The sequence below is a fragment of the Bombina bombina genome, chromosome 9, assembly GCF_027579735.1.
Source record: "Bombina bombina isolate aBomBom1 chromosome 9, aBomBom1.pri, whole genome shotgun sequence".
In the NCBI taxonomy this organism is placed as follows: Eukaryota; Metazoa; Chordata; class Amphibia; order Anura; family Bombinatoridae; genus Bombina; species Bombina bombina.
In genome coordinates this window covers 197,974,243-197,996,646 of record NC_069507.1, presented here as the reverse complement: position 1 = coordinate 197,996,646, position 22,404 = coordinate 197,974,243, and the positions used below count along the sequence as shown (strand labels likewise).

At 36.6% G+C, this 22,404-nt stretch overlaps 1 protein-coding gene across 2 annotated transcripts in view; it reads right to left on the bottom strand.

Annotated features, from left to right (window-relative positions):
- Window positions 1–22,404, bottom strand: part of LOXL4 (lysyl oxidase like 4) — a 168,424-nt gene that overhangs the window by 10,726 nt on the left and 135,294 nt on the right. For both annotated transcript variants that reach the window (XM_053691737.1, XM_053691736.1), the window contains 2 exons: window positions 2,696–2,811; window positions 1,920–2,056 (listed from right to left, as the gene is read on the bottom strand). In XM_053691737.1, coding sequence (XP_053547712.1) covers window positions 1,920–2,056; window positions 2,696–2,811 — 253 coding nt within the window. The remainder of the gene's footprint in view (window positions 1–1,919; window positions 2,057–2,695; window positions 2,812–22,404) is intronic.

Sequence of the window (22,404 nt, the reverse complement as noted above, 5' to 3'; positions counted from 1 at the left end):
TAGCAAAAGGATGATTAACCCCTCAATACCCAAAAACGGATAATCAATTTACGATTTAACGCTTTTATCAGAGTCAAACACACTGTCACAGGTCTGCTGTGACTGATTACCTCCCTCAAAAATGAATTTTGAAGACCCCTGAGCTCTCTGTAGACGTCCTGGATCAAGGAGGAAGAAGCAGGAAGACTGTGCAAGAATTTTAACTGCGCAACAAGGCGCTAAAAAAAAGGCCCCTCCCACTCATATTACAACAGTGGGAGACCTGTTACAACGGTTTCTATGCAGAAATACACGTTAGCCATATGGAAAAAAATCATGCCCAAAAAGATTTATCACCAAAGTACCTCACAAAACGAATAACATGCCAGTAAACGTTTTAAAAACAACTTTCCAGTGTTATGCAAAGTTATCACTAAGCCTGCTACCAGTAGCTTCTACTGCAGTTAAGGCTCATACATTTATTTCAGTATTAACAGTATTTTCTCAGTCAAATTCTAGTCCCTAGAAAATAACTCAACTGCGCATACATTTATCAGCCTGATACCAGTCGCTACTACTGCATTAAAGGCTGTACTTACATCATATGGGTAACAGCAGTGTTTTCTTAGTCAATTCCATTCCTAGAAAATATTACTGCACATACCTCATTTGCGGGGGACCCCGCATGCTATTCCCTTTTCTGAAGTTACCCCACTCCTCAGAATGTGCGAGAACAGCCAGTGGATCTTAGTTACGTCTGCTAAGATCATAGAAAACGCAGGCAGATTCTTCTTCTAAATACTGCCTGAGAGAAAAAAAAAAAAACAGCACACTCCGGTGCCATTTTAAAATAAACTTTTGATTGAAGAATAATTAGGTAAAAAACTCCTATCTCCTCTCGCGACCTCCTTCTTTGTTGAGACTTGCAAGAGAATGACTGGATATGACATGTGAGGGGAGGAGCTATATAGCAGCTCTGCTTGGGTGATCCTCTTGCAACTTCCTGTTGGGGAGGAGAATATATCCCATAATAAAGTAATGGATGACCCGTGGACTGAACACATTTAACAAGAGAAAAGTGTTTTTTTCAATTTTTTTCATCATATTTCAGTTATTTCTGTTTTTTTCAATAAAGATAGCAAGAGATAAAGAAAATGAAGAAAGATTGATAATAGGAGTAAATTGGAAAGTTGCTTTAAATTGCATGCTCTATCTGAATCATGAAAGAAAACATTTGGGTTTAGTGTCCCTTTAATGTGTATATAGCATCTCTATCTCTAGACACAATATATATCCAATGTAAATATAATAAAAAAGTCAGAACATGTTTAAATTGTGTACTTTAAAATGTGTAGCATTGTATTTTTTATTTTTATTGAATAAATTCTGTATTGTAGGTGTTGCAGATATTAAAGGAATAGTCTAGTCAAAATTAACCTTGGTAGTACTTGCTGATTGGATGGCTACATTAAGACACCAATCAGCAAGCACTACCAAGGTGCTGAACCAAAAATGAGCTGGCTCCTAAGCTTACATTTTTGCTTTTTCAAATAAAGTCACAAAGAGAATGAAGAAAGATTGATAGAGTAAAATAGAAAGTTGCTTAAAATGGCATGCTCTATCTGAATCATGAAAGTTTTGACTATACTATCCCTTTAACAATACTTTATTCTGTTCACATGGTTATTATGATTATTTACTATGTATCTGCTTTTGGAATAAATAAATATAGAATGTTCTACATTTATGATAGATATAAAACGATTTAATATATTTCTATTTTGTTGAAGTATTTATTGTTAGGTTGTGCATATATTTACAGTGATATTATTTATACTAGTTATTGTCTGTTGTGTGTTTTGTGAATAATGATGATTTAATGTGTGATATCAGCACGTTTGCCATTGATGATGTCAATTCTCTAATTCAATTCTCCGTACCTGGAACATGTAGTCTCCTGGACGAACATCTGTAATATCCACCCATTGGCAATCAATATCATGTCGATAAGTGTCCCAGCAGCCAACAGTTATCCCTTGCTCTCCAAAATTAGCACATTCATAACGTCTCTGTATTCCTAAATAGAAAATGAATACCAGTATGAGTTTCCCTTAAATACTGTATTTCAGCCTGCATACAAACTACTTGTTTACTACGTGTGTGTTGGACTGAACCCTGGTCGTTGGCATTTTTGTACACACACACACAAACCTTTTACCTCCCCCTAATTTTAAATGTTGTCAGGATCAGCAATATCCAATTCCAAGTAATAGATCCGCACTCCCTGGACTTTAAAAAAACCCAACAATATTGTGTACAGTGATGTTTCGGGGAGCAAACTGTCCCCTTCATCAGATGAAGGGGACAGTTTGCTCCTCCGAAACGTCACTGTACACAATAAACTATTGTTTTTTGAAAGTCCAGTGAGTGCTGATCTATTACTTGGAATTGGATATTGCTGCTCCTGACACCCTGGCTCGTATCTTAAGAGATGAGAGTGCAAATCCCTATGAACTTTCGTATATTATATATATATTTATAATCAAGTACCCAGGTAGATGGGTCCTGAAGGCAGATTTGCTTTATCTTTATCTATCATCCACTTCATCAGAACCAAAATAAATGTTGACTCACTTCAATAAATCCTGTGAGTGTATTAAAATATAAGATCAAATATTAAATTAGAGTTATATTAATATTATAACAGTTGTGTTACCTTTTGCACAATTTGTGTCCTCTAAGCAAAAACTAGCTTTGTGGCCTTCAGCGACTTTGGTGCCATTGACGGTCATAAGGTCATAGTGGGTAAAAACTTCAATACTGTGATAATGTCTTTAATAGAAAATAAATATGAGTAAGTGAAAAAATGCATAGCATATTTACTTTTAGTAAGGAAACAATCAATAGCTATTTATTATTATTATTATTATTAATCCCAACAACCCAAGTGCAGAGATCAGAACAAATTGTTTTTGTAAAAATAAACAAAAACAAAAATCTGTTGAATAATGAAAAAAAAAAAAGAGAAAAAAAAAAAAAAAGATTACTGAAAATGCATTTCTACATTAGACGTACTGGGTTAGGAATTCTCAGATAGTTACACCATTTTTTAGAGATATTTGAACATTTCAGAACATTTGTTCGACTGACCAGTTATGTTAAGCGCTAATAGTATATACACATATGTATTAAATATTTAAAGATCTAATTGTGTTGTTTTTTTGTTTAAATATATTAGACTCTTCCTGACCATTTATAAAGTTTTTGAGTAACTGCTTAGTCATCAAAAGGAATTCATTAAACTCCAGTACCAAGGCAGGTCCAGTATACCTTGATGTAGAGGCCAAAGCACTGAAACACATTAGTGATAAACTGGACCTTCCTCTTTATCATACAGACATAAAATAATCTATGTCTATGGCAGTCATGCCATCCAATCGACCACAAACCCATGGAGGAGACAAATGCTAATGGATGTTGTGCAAAGCACGCCCCCTGAGGGCAAAGCACACCCCCTGAGGGCAAAGCACGCCCCCTGAGGGCAAATCATGCTCCCTTAGTGCAAAGCACGCTCAAAAGCTTATTTTGCAGTGTCATTATCCTCTAGATTTACCTTTTATTCTTAAAGCTACAACTGCTGTTTATTCTTTTAAAAGGATGTGGAACCCATATGAGTTTAACTTTAACATGCATTTTAGAAGGTACAGACTGTTTTAATTCATATCATATGTATAGGCACAAAACATCATACCATTTAATTTTATCTATAGTCTATTTGTAGCTTTATCTATTACATTGTGTTCATTGAAATATTGCATGCAATTAAATAACCCTTTACTAAACTTAGATCGCTGCTACTACACTGTCTCCTCGCTTCCTTTTTAGCTAGCTGATGATTGGTGGCTATGCACATATGCCACTTGTCATAGGTTCAACAGATGTGTTCAGCTAGCTCCCGGCAGTGCATTGATGTTCTGGAGCTGACTTTAACTATGTGTTTAACTCCTTTGTGGGGGTTAAATACATAGTTATATGCAAGCAATATTGCAATAATAACATTCTTTTTGCACTTGTATGTTCTTTCAGACAACCCAGCCTCTAACTACTATGCATCAATTTAACTGACAGTAAAAGAGAATAAATAATACTAGCAGATATTTTTGTTCTGTATTGGATTTTCTCTTCACGTAAGTGCCTATGTGAGTTGATGAACCCTCTAAGCTGGATTTCGCTAGAAACATGGGCCTATGGGTAAAAAAAATCTGTTCTGCAAGTTTTCATTATTAGGCAGCTAAGAGGTTAAACGTAAGATTTTGTGTAATGATTTCATATGCTTTTTCCCCCCCATTTTCCAATAAAGGGGATTACTTAACAGCAAAGCCTCTACTTCTGTCTGTGACAGAGCACACTGGGAGACAGAGCACATTAGTGGTGTTTTTTCTGCTTATAGAAATCGCTTACTAGTTACCTGCTGGCACTGACAATCTACTGCTGGGAAAAAAGGCTCGTTAAAAGACACTCATCTGACATTATCACCACTCTTTATTCTTCATTTCAGCATGAGCTCCATAGTCTGTCTCAAAATCCAACACTAAAAAAAGAATCGAACTTTAACACCTTTTTGACCATTTATCTCCAGACTTGACAATTGCTTTAAAAGACACTGATTTATCATTGTTCATCCGTGTTCTTCACAACAAATATGTTTTAATGGGCTTCTATTTCTATCACAGACAATACTCTGCAGAAAACTTTGAGACTGTAAAATAAAATGTTTAATTAAAAGTATTAACACACTTTGCTGTACATGTGCACAAACCTAACTCTGCTGCATATCTTAGTTACATGAAGCAACCAAGAGAAAGGGAGTCCACAGTGTAAAAATGCACAAAGTATTTGATCAAGACAGAAAGAGAAATGAAACAATATAGAATACAGTTTATATTTCAAAATTTAAAATAGCTTATTTGGCATTGAGCCAAGTTTTACACCGCTAGCGCAAGTTAAAAATCACATCATAGTTAATAAGATCAAGAAGTCAAATTTCTCAAGCATACTTATTAATATAGTCAAAATGGGCCATAGCCCTAATTAGCAATCATACAAATATTTGTCATAGTGTAAGTAAATAATTTGTATAAATTATATAACTACTGGAATAATCCTAAAAAGGCAACATCAAGATATAAATTGCAAAATGTCAAGACAAAGGGATAACTATTTAAATATAGGTGTTTTGTAAAGTAAACACCAATCAACATGTGCTCTTTCTTACAGCTGCAACTCTAACTACATAACGTACCCTGCTCTGCAAGCCATTTTAAAAGCTGCAACTCTAACTATACAACTTACCCTGCAAGCTGTTTTAAAAGGTAATTCATCTGAAAGATATCTCCAATCAAGACAATGAGTGCATTTATTTCTTATATCTGCTGGGCCAATATGGAATTGCTTTTAACTTTTATTATTATAATATTCCAATCTCTTGTCTCCCCTTCTACCCACCCTGTCTCAAACGACACCTCCCCCCTTACTTTATAACCAGGATTCTTCACCTTACTATTCTCTTTCTTACAGCTGCAACTCTAACTACACAATTTACCCTACTCTGCAAGTCATTTTAAAAGCTGCAACTCTAACTACACAACTTACCCTGCTCTGCAAGTCATTTTAAAAGCTGCAACTCTAACTACACAATTTACCCTACTCTGCAAGTCATTTTAAAAGCTGCAACTCTAACTACACAACTTACCCTGCTCTGCAAGCCCTAGTCCTCCTTCCACAACCCACCCTGGTGTTTACCTTAATATTTAAACACCTCCTAACACCAATTAGGTGTAGCTGTCACTAATAATCCAGGATAGAGACACTACTTCATTTTCACAGCCTCTGCACTGACACTGAACCACATTCTGATACTCTTTTCCAATCCTCATTTTCCCTATGTCATCACTCACACTCAGTTTACACTGCCTTATATCAGACATATTTCCCTTCTCCCTTACCTTCTGTGTCCATTCCCTCTCCTTTAGATTGTAAGCTTGAGAGTCTCTCTACCTGTAGGCCACTTTGTATTTAAAGTGAGCTACTACTGATTGTGCTCAAGGGCAGGGCATTCCTCTCCTTTTGTATAACTCAATTATTGCACCTACAACTGTAATGTACCCCCTACTGCACTTGTTTGTGTATGTAATTCATCCCTGTAATGTTTTATTATTTGTATAGCGCTGCGTAATCTGCTGGCGCTTTATAAATAACTGCTAATAATAACAATAATAAACTACTGAGGGTGCTGAGCCAAAAATGGTCCGGCTCCTAAGCATACATTCATGCTTTTTCAAGTAAAGATACCAAGAGAATAAAGAAAAATTAATAATAGGAGGCACACAACCATTGGAGGAAGCCGGATTTGTCATTGATCTGCTAAAGAAAGCAGGAGCTGCGGGAGGAGGATTAGCGTTATGGTTAGCATAACGCAAAGGTAAGTATTTAAAAAAAATAAGCGTCATTGTAAAGTTTAACCCCTAACCGACCTTATGACGTTCTATGCCGTCCTAACCGCACTGGGCTTTAATTCCCATCATTGAAATCACGCATGAACGATCGCGTAATTTCAGTTTTTTACTTATTTGATTACACCAGAACTTTGTTTCGATGTAGACAAATAAGTCCGGGCGGGAAGGGGTTAATGAATTGAAACTGCCTCTGTTATTAAGTTTAATTTTAGTTACCAGGCACTTATTCATTAAACTTTACAATCGCTTTAAGTAAACAATACTACAAACAATGCTAGCTATGTCTTCTCCAGTGACAAAGTGACTTGCCCAATAGGGTTAGAGGTGGTGGGTGTTTGGTTATTGGTAAACAATTGCCATAAATAAAGTAAATTAATGTATTACAAAAGTTGTAGAATTCAGCTGATATGTTGTTATTACAAGACTACAGAAGAGTTTTGTAATTACAATCACCTAGATTATGAGTTTTGCGTTAATCAGGGTGCGAAATGAATGCAACAAAAGTTGCGTTATTTCATCCCCCATAGCGCTGCCATTACGAGTTGCTGAATAGCCTCCTTGTGCGTGCGATATGGTGGCGTTAAGCTCCATACCGCACAAAATCCAAGGGCTGCTTTGATGTGCTCGTGCACGCTTTCCACCATAGACATCAATTGGGAGAGAGTGTCAGAAAAAAAACTAACACCGTAGCACAACCCCATTGATGTCTATAGGAGAAAAAACACCCTAACATAAACCCCAAGTCTAAGCACCCCTAACCTGCCGCCCCGACATCGCCGAAACCTAAATAAAGTTATTTACCCCGCTCCCAACATTGCCGACACTAATAAAAGTTATTAACCCCTATCCCGCCGCTCCCCGACATCGCCACCACTATAATAAGTTTATTAACCCATATTCCGAAGCTCTCGACATCTCCGCCACCTAAATAAAACCTCTTAACCCCTAAACCGCCGGCCCCCCACATTGCAAAACACTAAATTAAACTATTAACCCCTAATGCTAACACCCCCCTGACTTTAATTTAAAATTACAATATAACTCTACTGTATTTAAATTTATAAAAAAAACTTACATGTGAAATAAAAATAAACCTAACAAACTATAAATTAACCTAACATAACTATTCTAATAAAATAAAAAAAACTACCAATTAAAAAATCTAAATTACAAATTTTACACTATGAAAAAAATAAAAATATCTAAATTACAACTAAAAAACCCCAAATCCTACGATTTGGGCTTTGAAAAAGAGCTGAATGCCATTTTAAGGGCAATGCCCATACAATGGGTAGCTTATTTTTTTTAAAGTTAGGTTTTTTATTTTGGGGGGTTGGTTGGGTGGTGGGTGGGCTTTACTATTGGTGGGACTTTGTATTTTTTTAAAGGTAAAAGAGCTGATTTCTTTAGGGCAATGCCCTACAAAAGACCCTTTTAAGGTCTATTGGTAGTTTATTGTAAGCTATGGGGTGCTTTTATTTGGGGGGGGCATTTTTATTTTAATAGGGCTATTAGATTATGTGTAATTGTTTTTATTTTTGATAATTTCATTTTTTTCTAATCTTAGTGTTTATTTTTCGTGATTTTAGTGTTAATTATTTTTGGTAAACTAAGATTTTTTTTAATTTTTTGTAGGATTTGTTTTTTTTTAGTTGTAATTTAGATTTTTTAATTTTTTTCTTAGTGTTAGGTTTTTTAAATTTGTAATTTAGATATTTTAATTAGTAGTATTTTTTATTTTATTAGATTAGCTATGTTAGGTTAATTTATAGTTTAATGTTAGGTTTATATTTATTTCACTGGTAAGTTTTTTTTTATTTAAATAGAGTTATATTGTAATTTTAATTTAAAGTTAGGGGGTGTTAGGTTTAGGGGTAAATAGTTTAATTTAGTGTTTTGCGATGTGGAGGGCCGGCGGTTTAGGGGTTAATAGGTTTACTTAGTGGTGGAGATGTGGGAGGCCGGAGGTTTAGGGGTTAATAACTTTATTTAATGGCGGCAATGTCGGAGTGCGGGGGAATAGGGGTTAATATATTTTAATAGTGTTGGCGATGTGGGTGGGCGGCAGATTAGGGGTTAATAACTTTATTGAATAGTCGCAATGCTGGAGGGCAGCGGTTTAGGGGTTAATAGGTAGTTTATGGGTGTTAGTGTACTTTGTAACACTTTAGTTATGAGTTTTGTGAAACATGTTTGTTACACAAAATCCATAACTACTGCTCTAAGATGGCGGTATGAATCGTGTCGGTATAGACTGTAACGCAAGCATTTTAGCCTCAACGCAAACCTGTAATACCGGCGCTATGGAAATCCCACGCAAAAATGTCATTTTTTTTAGTGCGGGATTGACGTTGCGTTACAGGCTAAAATGCTTTTTGTATAGCTATACCGACACGACTCATAATATGCGCTCCTGGCCATTACGCTGAAATTGCCATTTTTTCAGCGTTAAAAGCTGCAACGCAAAACTCGTAATCTAGGTGAATGTGTTCTATGTCCCTTTTAAACCTAACATCATACAAATTTATTCAAACATTCTGAATGAATGTCCTTCACTGTGCTACTTGAAATAACTTTCCAGAATATTTAGGAACATTTCCAGTACATATTTTTATTCAGATAGTTTACAAAAATGTATGTAACATTACATTTTCCAAGTATTTGAAAGATGAAATAGCAACCAAAAAAATCTAGGAATTCATCACTGTACAAACAGGTGTGGCTTCTTCACTGATGACTGCCACCCCAAATTATTCCCTCTCCCAACTGACTCATTTATGTATGTCCTTAATTCAATTTTCAGGTGTTTAATATTATTTTTTTGCTTTACATTTAATTTTCAGACATGGTTTTTAACCCTTCAGTATTAGCATATGAATTAAATGCTCACCTGGATGTGTTTCCATGGCCAAGTTCCATAAATGAACTCACTGTATAGCACTTTAAAGATAATCACCTCTCTCTTGTTGGTGGGGTTGTGGAAGGATTGTACACTTTAAAGGACAGGAAACCCCAAAAATGTTTTCATGATTTAGATAGAACATAAAATTGCAAACAACTTTCCAATTTACTCCTATTATCAAATGTGCTTCATTCTCTTGTTATCCTTTGCTGAAGGAACAATAATGCTCTACTGGCAGCTAGCTGAACACATCTAGTTAACCAATCACAAGAGACTAATGTGTGCAGGAACCAATGAGCAGCTAGCTTCCACTAGTGTAGGACATGTATGTATTATTTTTCAACAAAGGGTACCAAGAGAACAAAGCACATTTCAAAATAGAAATTAATTTAAAGGTATCTTAAATCACATGCTCTATCTGAATCATGCTAGTTTAATTTTTACTCTTCTATCCCTTTAACCCCTTTACTACGAGGAATTTCAGAGAATGTTTTAGCATTTTGGTATCACTCTAAACAGAAACAGAACATATTTATTTGTTTATTTACCTATGGAAACTATATATATATCTTTTTGACATAAAAAAACTTGTGGTGGATGACAGCATAAGCCCTAGCATAAAAGGGGTTACATGATAAAAGTTAAATTTTTATTGGAAATGAGCAGGCAAAGGAAACAATCAACATTATGTAGGGGGAAAAGTTAAAAAATAAGAGCTCAAGTATAATCCTGATATACTGGCAGGGCAGATGCCTGCTCACGGTTCACTGTATAGCGTAAACTACATCCTCTGACACTACATCAGGGCTCTGGTAATTGATGTCACTATTTCATCCCATTATTGCAGATTCACAAACTCTAAAAGTAGAACTGTTCAGTGTTCTATTCTATGTTTTTGTATAATGATTTCAAGTTCACAAGGTCCAAATTTAATAGGTTTTTGTCAATGTACATTTCACTGACATTCTTATGGGACAAAGCACACATATTTCTCAAACACTGACCAGCCTTTCTACTTAAAAAATAAACTACCTGTATTTTCAAAACATGTTCACACTGTTGAAATATATACCGCCCCTTGGATTCCATACATAGATTATACTTTATCCTTTAGGTAGGAATTACTGAAGTACTTAACAGTTGCTACAGCTCATCAGATTTAATTAAAAATAAGTCTAGAAAGTTATTGGCCATGTAACTATGGCCAAGCAACTATGTTTTGTTATTTGTTGCATTAATCTGTAAACAATAAATGAGGGGTCCTTTATTGAAAAAACAAACTAACAAATGTATACATGGAAAAAAAATCATTGACTTCATACGGTTAAAATTGTTACTCTAGTGGTAGGAAAAGCTCAACATTTACACCATTAAATGATCCATCAGTATCACATGACTGATTCCTCTGTTAGCCCATTAGTATATAATTTTTACTTGGCCAATCCTGACCACATTGGGAGAAGAAGAAAAAAATAAAATAAAATAAATATATATATATATATATATATATACACACACATACATATATACATATATATACGGTGTATATATATACAGGGAGTGCAGAATTATTAGGCAAATGAGTATTTTGACCACGTCATCCTCTTTATGCATGTTGTCTTACTCCAAGCTGTATAGGCTCGAAAGCCTACTACCAATTAAGCATATTAGGTGATGTGCATGTCTGTAATGAGAAGGGGTGTGGTCTAATGACATCAACACCCTATATCAGGTGTACATAATTATTAGGCAACTTCCTTTCCTTTGGCAAAATGGGTCAAAAGAAGGACTTGACAGGCTCAGAAAAGTAAAAAATAGTGAGATATCTTGCAGAGGGATGCAGCACTCTTAAAATTGCAAAGCTTCTGAAGCGTGATCATCGAACAATCAAGCGTTTCATTCAAAATAGTCAACAGGGTCGCAAGAAGCGTGTGGAAAAACCAAGGCGCAAAATAACTGCCCATGAACTGAGAAAAGTCAAGCGTGCAGCTGCCAAGATGCCACTTGCCACCAGTTTGGCCATATTTCAGAGCTGCAACATCACTGGAGTGCCCAAAAGCACAAGGTGTGCAATACTCAGAGACATGGCCAAGGTAAGAAAGGCTGAAAGACGACCACCACTGAACAAGACACACAAGCTGAAACATCAAGACTGGGCCAAGAAATATCTCAAGACTGATTTTTCTAAGGTTTTATGGACTGATGAAATGAGAGGGAGTCTTGATGGGCAAGATGGATGGGCCCATGGCTGGATTGGTAAAGGGCAGAGAGCTCCAGTCCGACTCAGACGCCAGCAAGGTGGAGGTGGAGTACTGGTTTGGGCTGGTATCATCAAAGATGAGCTTGTGGGGCCTTTTCGGGTTGAGGATGGAGTCAAGCTCAACTCCCAGTCCTACTGCCAGTTTCTGGAAGACACCTTCTTCAAGTAGTGGTACAGGAAGAAGTCTGCATCCTTCAAGAAAAACATGATTTTCATGCAGGACAATGCTCCATCACACGCGTCCAAGTACTCCACAGCATGGCTGGCAAGAAAGGGTATAAAAGAAGAAAATCTAATGACATGGCCTCCTTGTTCACCTGATCTGAACCCCTTTGAGAACCTGTGGCCCATCATCAAATGTGAGATTTACAAGGAGGGAAAACAGTACACCTCTCTGAACAGTGTCTGGGAGGCTGTGGTTGCTGCTGCACGCAATGTTGATGGTGAACAGATCAAAACACTGACAGAATCCATGGATGGCAGGCTTTTGAGTGTCCTTGCAAAGAAAGGTGGCTATATTGGTCACTGATTTGTTTTTGTTTTGTTTTTGAATGTCAGAAATGTATATTTGTGAATGTTGAGATGTTATATTGGTTTCACTGGTAAAAATAAATAATTGAAATGGGTATATATTTGTTTTTTGTTTATGTTGCCTAATAATTATGCACAGTAATAGTCACCTGCACACACAGATATCCCCCTAACATAGCTATAACTAAAAACAAACTAAAAACTACTTCCAAAACTATTCAGCTTTGATATTAATGAGTTTTTTGGGTTCATTGAGAACATGGTTGTTGTTCAATAATAAAATTAATCCTCAAAAATACAACTTGCCTAATAATTCTGCACTCCCTGTATATATATATATATATATATATATATATATATACACACACATACACACTGTATATGTGTATCTTGAATAGCTTATCCAGAGTTTTAGTTTTTTGGTGCATTGATAACAATGTACACAGAATACTGGGGGAAAGCAAGCGGATTCTTGCCTAGATGTGCTAATTGGCTATACAGTAATTATGTATACGCACACTTTTTTAACCGATCTTTAACTTTACTGAAGATTAAGCTGTTAACTGATTTCCAATTATCCCATTTCAGACTAAACAAAATAATCACCAAAAAAAATAAAAATAATAATAATAAAAAGTAATATATATATATATACATATATATATATATATATATATATATATATATATATATATATATATAAAGCACTGTCCATGGGTAACAAAGATAAAATGACAGTACAATATGAGACACCAGACAAAATTTAAGAAACAAATACAGGGGGAATTGGGAGCCTTGTTCCTGTGGGAACTTACAATCTAAATGGGTAGGAGGGCAAGAAACAGGAGGTGGGGACTGCAAAGGTGGGAATGGTGTTAGTGTGCAGTTAGATGAGGACAACTATTAGGCAAGTGGAATGCATTAGTTAAAGATTTGGTGATAGGCTTCCCTGAACAAGAAGGTCTTTAGGGAGCGTTTATAGGAGGAGAGGTTGGGGGAAAGTCTGAAGTCTGACAGCTCGAGGAAGTGCATTCCAGAGGGTTGGTGCCGCATGAGAGAAGTCCTGTAGTCTAGCATGAGAGGAGGTGATGGTAGAAGAGGCAAGGAGTAGATTGTTGTTGGATATTAGGGGACGTGCTGGAGTATATTTGCTGATGAGTGAGGACAGGTAGGGGGGGGGGCTGCTTTGGTAAGGGCTTTGTAAGTCAGAGGGAGAATTTTGAATTTAATTCTGCTGTGAATGGGGAGCCAGTGAAGAGACTTACAGAGGGGTGCAGCGGATAAAGAGCGTTGGGAGAGGTAGATTAGCCTTGCAGAGGCAATTAGGATGGTTTCAAGGGGGGAGAGGCAGGAGAGAGGAAGGCCAGTTAGTAGGTTATTACAGTAGTCAAGCCGGGAAATTACTAGGGAATGGATTAGCTGTTTAGTAGTTTCAGCACTCAGAAAAGGACGAATTTTGGAGATATTGTGTAGGTGGTTATGACAGGATGAAGAGAGCAATTGGATGAGCGATTGGATGAGCGATTGGATGTGGGGTATGAAGGACAGATTGGAATCAAGTGTAACTCCTAGGCAGTGGACTTGGGGTGATGGGGAGAAAGTGGTGTCACCAACAGTGATAGTAAAGTTAGAAACTGCAGTAGAATTAGATGGGGGGATTAGAAGAAGCTCAGTCTTGAACATGTTGATTTGTAGGTGGTGAGAGGCCATTCAGGAAGAAATGCCAGATAAGCAGTCGCTGATGTGGGAAAGGACAGAAGGAGAGATTGCAGGGGTGGATAGGTAGATCTGAGTATCATCAGCATAGAGGTGATAGTTGAAGCCATAGCTACTGATAAGTTTACCCAGTGAGGAAGTATAAATAAAGAAGAGTAGAGGGCCTAGAACAGAGCCTTGAGGTACTCCACCAGACAGAAGCAATGAAGAGGAGGAGTCGCCAGCAAATGAGACAGAAAAGGACCTATTAGAGAGATGAGAGTGGATCCAGGAGAGGGCAATGTCACAGAGCCCAAAGGAGCTGAGAGTCTGTAGGAGGAGGGAATGGTCAACAGTGTCAAAGGCAGCAGACAGGTCAAGTAAGATAAGTATAGAATAGTCGCCATTGCTTTTAGCAGAAAGAATATAGTTAGTAACCTTGGTGAGGGCAGTCTCAGTTGAGTGTTGAGGATGGAAGGCAGATTGCAGGGGGTCAAGCAATGAGTTGGAGGATAGGAAGTGGGTTAGGTGATCGAAAACTAGTTTTTCCAGGACTTTTGAAGATAGTGGAAGCAGTGATATGGGGCGGTAGTTTGCAGGAGAATTGGGGTCAAAGGAAAGTTTTTTGAGGATGGGGTGACCTTTGCATGTTTGAAGGATGATGGAAATTAACCAGTAGTAATGGATCGGTTGAATATGTGAGTAATGTATTCTACATGCGGTGAGGTCAGAGGCTGGTGAGGCACTGTCTAAGATACGCCAGAGAAATACATATATGAACCCAATAGAGGTAGTTGAAATGAAACTAAAGCATTGTTTCTCAACCACGGGTATCAAGTACCCCCAACAGGGCAGGTTTTCATTATAGCTGAACCAGTGCATAGGTGTCATAATCAGCTAATGGGTGAGAGCAATTTAGTAACCATGGTGTTACTGATCAGCTGATTACTTCACCTGTGCACTGGTTCAGCTATAATATAAACCTGGCCTGTTGGGGGTACTTGAGGACCGTGGTTGAGAAACACTGCACTAAAGCACCAACCCATCTGCAATGATGATTACCAGCAGATAAAAGCATGTAGTAAACATAATAACAGTGCTGTAATTATGGGAGATTTTAACTACCCTGATATAAACTGGGCCAATGAAACTAGTAATTCAGCTAAGGGGGATAGATTTTTAAATGTTCTCAGGGATAACTTCTTGTCACAATTAATAGAGGAGCCAACTAGGAGTAAAGCTATATTGGATTTAGTGCTATCAAACAATACAGATATAATATCAAACATAGAAGTTAAAGAACATTTGGGTAACAGTGATCATAACATGGTCACATTTGAAATCTATTTTCAAATGCAGTGTTTTAAAGGCTTAACTAAGACTTTTAATTTCAAGAAAGCAAAATTCAACGATTTAAGGAAATCATTAAATAATATAAATTGGGACAATGTATTTTCTAATAAAAATACAGAGAATAAATGGATAATATTTAAAAATGTGTTAAATAAATATACATATCAACACATACCATATGGTTATAAAAGTAAAAATAAAAAAACAAAGCCATTATGGCTAAATAAAAATGTGTTAAGAGAAATTAGGAAAAAACGTAGGGCATTTAAATTATTAAAAGAAAATAGTACAGACTCAGCATACAATATTTATAAGGAATGTAACAAAGCATGCAAAAAAGCAATCAAATTAGCCAAAATTGAAAATGAAAAATTAATTGCTAAGGATTCTAAGTCTAACCCTAAAAGGTTCTTTAAGTACATAAATAGCAAAAAATCTAAGAAGGATAATATAGGTACATTAAAATGTGTGGAGGGTAGCATGATAAATAATGACAGGGAGAAGGCTGAGGTACTAAACCAGTTTTTTTCTTCAGTATACACAAGAGAAGAACCATTGAATGATACTTTTGAACATAATAGAACATGCCAGTCCATACCACTAACTGGGTTTTGTTTAGAGGATATCAGGAAAAAACTGGAAAATATTAAGGTAAATAAAACTCCAGGCCCAGATGGAATACACCCAAGGGTGTTGAGGGAACTTAGCACTGTTATAGACAAACCTTTACTCTTAATTTTTCAAGACTCATTATCCTCAGGCATGGTACCCCAGGATTGGCGTAAAGCTGATGTGGTGCCACTCTTCAAAAAGGGAAGCAGGGATGATCCAGGAAGCTATAGACCAGTTAGTCTGACATCAATAGTGGGGAAGATATTTGAAGGGATTATAAGGGATTATATTGATGAGCATATTCGTGTAAACAAGATTATGAGTTCTAATCAGCATGGCTTTAGGAGAAATAGATCATGTCAAACTAATCTGATTAGATTCTACGAGGAAGTAAGTCAAAATATAGATAAAGGGGAATCAGTGGATGTGATATACTTAGATTTTGCAAAGGCATTTGATACAGTGCCACATGAGAGATTAATGCACAAAATTAAGGGACTGGGAATAGCTGAAAATGTTAGCTCATGGATAAATAACTGGATAAAAGATAGGGAGCAACGAGTAGTAGTAAATGGATCATACTCAGATTGGACAAAGGTAATCAGTGGCGTCCCCCAGGGATCAGTACTGGGCCCTGTTCTTTTTAATATTTTTATAAATGACTTGGAGCAAGGATTAAATAGCGACATCTCTATTTTTGCAGATGATACTAAGTTAAGTAAGGTCATAAGGTCAGAGCAGGACGAACTGTCTTTACAAAGGGATTTGCTAAAATTAGAACTATGGGCAAGTGAATGGAAAATGAGATTTAATACGGAAAAATGCAAGGTTCTACATTTTGGAAGTAAAAATAAGCAGGCTACGTATTTTTTAAATGGGACAAGACTTAGCCAAACACAGGAGGAAAGGGATTTGGGAGTAGTAATAGATAACAAGCTAAAGATGGGTGCACAATGCAGGGCAGCGGCTTCAAAGGCTAATAAGATACTAGCATGTATTAAAAGAGGTATTGATTCAAGGGAGGAAAGCATAATTCTGTCATTATATAAAGCCCTGGTAAGACCTCACCTTGAGTTTGGAGTGCAGTTCTGGGGACCAATTGCTAAAAAAGATATTGCAGAACTAGAAAAAGTTCAGAGAAGGGCCACAAAGCTAATAAGGGGATTGGAGAAATTAACCTATGAGGAGAGGCTAGCCAAACTGGGTCTGTTTTCTTTAGAAAAAAGGCGCTTGAGAGGTGACATGATTACTTTATATAAATATATTCAAGGCCCATATACAGAGATGGCAGAAGCTCTGTTTATTCCAAGAAAATTGTTTCTGACAAGAGGTCATAATTTAAGGTTGGAGGAAAGGAGATTTAATCTCCTGCAACGGAAACGTTTTTTCACTGTGAGAGCAATAAAATTGTGGAACTCATTACCAAAGGAGGTAGTGAATGCCAATACCATAGATACATTTAAAAATAGTCTGGATAAGTTTCTGTATACTAACAAAATTCATGGATATGATTGCTAGTATTAAATGGGTCACATTTTAATGGGGTTATTTAAGCTTAACTGGAGCTTTTTGTAAGTATTTTAGATTTGTATAGGTTGAACTCGATGGACTTCAGTCTTTTTTTCAACCTTATCTACTATGTTATAATGCATATATCTCAAATACAGCTCCAATACCAGCAGATAAAATAAAACTATACAGTAAAGTAATGCATATATCTCAAATTCAGCTCCAATACCAGCAGATAAAAGCATGTAGTAAATGAATGCATATATCTCAAATTCAGCTCCAATACCAGCAGATAAAAGCATGTAGCCATGGTAGATTACACTAGAATGTCTCTAACAATAAAGCGTAAGTAATCTAGGCACCACTGGTGTATAAATTAGTAACTCTATATAAGAATAAGCAAAAGGTAGGGAACATCAGCCAAAACAATTAGGCACAGGAGCCAGGAAGCAGCCACCTCATCCACATCAAATGAAACTCCAAAAGAAAGGGTGCTCCAGCCTTTGCAGTTTAAAGTAAAATTACTTTTATTGTGCTATGGTTCACAAAACAAACAACGTTTCAGACCTACATTAGGTCCTTAGTCATGTCCATCTGTTTATGCAGAGAGACTGCCTTTATACAAGTAAACAGGTGTAAAACAATTACACAGGTGCAAATCAACTGCACATTAATTGTACAACAGCGCCATCTAATGCTGACAATTTTTATAACATTCAAAGATGGTATTTCTTATGTTAAGCAAGCACTGTGTATAATGTGTATTGAAAAAAATTCAGAAAGGCACAGTTAAAACATATACATACAGTCCCTATGCATATAATTAAAAAATGAGAAGATACATTTGCATTATCAAAAACAATCATAATAAGACAGAATCCAGAAGTAATCCTAGTAGCAGAATAGTAACCATCATATATACAAAAATGCAGGTACAAAAGATGTGAACAGCGCAAGGCTATATACAGATAGCCCAAGAATATATTGATGTATGTAATTTGTCCAAAAATTTTGAATACCTTATATGTCAATTTTAAATTTTTACATTTTGAATTTTTAACCTGTATGGGCAATCTTAATCATTTATATCAGATAGAGTGTTTACCTAAAGAGAGACCAATCAAAATCTTTATTTAGACCCTTAGATTTCAAAGTTTGTTTTTGTTAATCTAAAACATTTCCCTGACCTTAAGGAGAAATTCTGTCTCCACCCCTCCTGGGGATATCTACTCTTTCTATAATTTGGAAGCGTAATTGGCTGATGTTATGGCCAGCTACAATAAAATGTGACGATACAGGGGCATCCTTATATTGACATCTTATATTGGATTTATGTTGTATAATCTGCTCTCTGGCCTCCCTACAGGACTCTCCAATGTAATAAAACCACAGGACATTTAATAAGATATACTATAAACTTGGACCTACATGTTAGATACTGTTTAATCCTATATATTGTACCTTGTGTAGGGTGGTGAAAGATTTCTCCCTTTATCATGAAATTGCAATTACTGCAATTCAGGCGTGGATAACAGCCTTTCTGTCCTGGACCTATAGTTCTCTGAATATTTATTTTATCACTGCCTATGTCCGCTCGAACCAAATGGTCTTTGATATTCTTATTGCGCTTATACGCTGACATGGGAGGATTATCAAATACTCTCACCAGGGGATTAAGATCTTTTAAGATATGTCAGTGTCCTCTGAGTATGCGGCTGATTTTATTACTCATGTGATTGTATTTACTTATAAAGATCAACCTATCCTCTTTATTATCCCTTCTCTGTTCAGGTACCTTTTGGCGCATAACCTCTTGTTTCTGTTTATCTACCAGATAGTTGGGATAACCCCTTCTTTTAAATTTATTACCCATCTCTTCTAGTCTATCATGACATAATTTAGTGTCTCTAATTATCTTTTTGACACATAAAAATTGACTTTTTGGTAAGGCTTTAAAGACATTTGGAGAGTGATGGCTGTCATACCTGAGTAGGCTATTCCTATCTGTTGGCTTAGTATAAAGGTCAGTCTTAAGGAAACCTTTCTCTTTATAAACTACCAGATCTAAGAAATTCACAGAGACTTCACTCGCCGTTAATGTAAATTTCAGTCCCAAGACTGATCGATTTAAGTCATCTACAAATGATAATTGGCTCTCAATGTCGCCCCCCGTATGCTCCAAAAGGTACCTGAACAGAGAAGGGGTAATAAAGAGGATAGGTTGATCTTTATAATTAAATACAATCACATGAGTAATAAAATCAGCCGCATACTCAGAGGACACTGACATATCTTAAAAGATCTTAATCCCCTGGTGAGAGTATTTGATAATCCTCTCATGTCAGCGTATAAACGCAATAAGAATATCAAAGACCATTTGGTTCGAGCGGACATAGGCAGTGAAAAAATAAATATTCAGAGAACTATAGGTCCAGGACAGAAAGGCTGTTATCCACGCCTGAATTGCAGTAATTGCAATTTCATGATAAAGGGAGAAATCTTTCACCACCCTACACAAGGTACAATATATAGGATTAAACAGTATCTAACATGTAGGTCCAAGTTTATAGTATATCTTATTAAATGTCCTGTGGTTTTATTACATTGGAGAGTCCTGTAGGGAGGCCAGAGAGCAGATTATACAACATAAATCCAATATAAGATGTCAATATAAGGATGCCCCTGTATCGTCACATTTTATTGTAGCTGGCCATAACATCAGGCAATTACGCTTCCAAATTATAGAAAGAGTAGATTTCCTCAGGAGGGGTGGAGACAGAGAATTTCTCCTTAAGGTCAGGGAAATGTTTTGGATTAACAAATACAAACTTTGAAACCTAAGGGTCTAAATAAAGATTTTGATTGGTCTCTCTTTAGGTAAACACTCTATCTGATATAAATGATTAAGATTGCCCATACAGGTTAAAAATTCAAAATTTAAAAATTAAAAATTGACATATAAGGTATTCAGAATGTTTGCACAAATTACATACATCAATATATTCTTGGGCTATCTGTATATATCCTTGCGCTGTTCACATCTTTTGTACCTGCATTTTTGTATATACGATGGTTGCTATTCTGATACCAGGATTACTTCTGGATTCTGTCTTATTATGATTGTTTTTGATAATGCAAATGTAGCTTATCATTTTTTAATTATATGCATAGGGACTATATGTATATGTTTTAACTGTGCCTTTTTGAAATTTTGTCAATACACATTGTACACAGTGCTTGCTTAAGATAAGAAATACCATCAATATAAAAATTGTCAGCATTAGATGGCGCTGTTGTACAATTAATGTGCAGTTGATTTGCACCTGTGTAATTGTTTTACACCTGTTTACTTGTATAAAGGCAGTCTCTGCATACACAGATAGACATGACTAAGGACCTAATGCAGGTCTGAAACGTTGTTTGTTTTGTGGACCATGGCACAATAAAGGTAATTTTACTTTAAACTGTAAAGGCTGGAGCACCCTTTCTTTTGGAGTTTCTATATAAGAATAGGGAGGGGTTACAAGACTTCAGGGAGTTGATCAGATATGCAAGGACAGCATATACATCTACACAAACATTCACACACACTGCACTGCATACACATCTACACAAACATTCACAGACACACATCTACACAAACATTCACACACACACACTGCACTGCATACACATCTACACAAACATTCACAGACACACATCTACACAAACATTCACACACACACACTGCACTACATACGCATCTACACAAACATTCACACACACACACACACACACTGCTCTGCATACGCATCTACACAAACATCTACACAAACATTCACACACAAACACACACTGCTCTGCATACACATCTACACAAACATCTACACAAACATTCACACACACACACTGCACTGCATACGCATCTACACAAACATTCACACACACACACACACACTGCTCTGCATACGCATCTACACAAACATCTACACAAACATTCACACACACACACTGCTCTGCATACACATCTACACAAACATTCACACACACACACACTGCACTGCATACACATGTACACAAACAGCTACACAAACATTCACACACACACACACTGCACTGCATACACATGTACACAAACATCTACACAAACATTCACACACACACACTGCACTGCATACGCATCTACACAAACATCTACACAAACATTCACACACACACACTGCACTGCATACGCATCTACACAAACATCTACACAAACATTCACACACACACACTGCACTGCATACGCATCTACACAAACATCTACACAAACATTCACACACACATACTGCACTGCATACACATCTACACAAACATTCACACACACACACACACACACACACACACTACACTGCATACACATCTACACAAACATTCACACACACACACTGCACTGCATACACATCTACACAAACATGCATACACATCTACACAAACATTCACACACACACTACACTGCATACACATCTACACAAACATTCACACACACACACACACACACTGCACTGCATACACATCTACACAAACATTCTCACACGCACTGCATACACATCTACACAAACATTCACACACACACTGCATACACATCTACACAAACATTCTCACACACACTGCTCTGCATACACATCTACACAAACATTCTCACACACACTGCACTGCATACACATCTACACAAACATTCACACACACACACACACACTGCACTGCATACACATCTACACAAACATTCACACACACACACTGCACTGCATACACATCTACACAAACATACACACATCTACACAAACATTTACACTGCACTGCATACACATCTACACAAACATTTACACACACACACTGCACTGCATACACATCTACACAAACATTTACACTGCACTGCATAAACATCTACACAAACATTCACACACACACACTGCACTGCATACACATCTACACAAACATTTACACACACACTCTGCACTGCATACACATCTACACAAACATTTACACACACACACTGCACTGCATACACATCTACACAAACATTTACA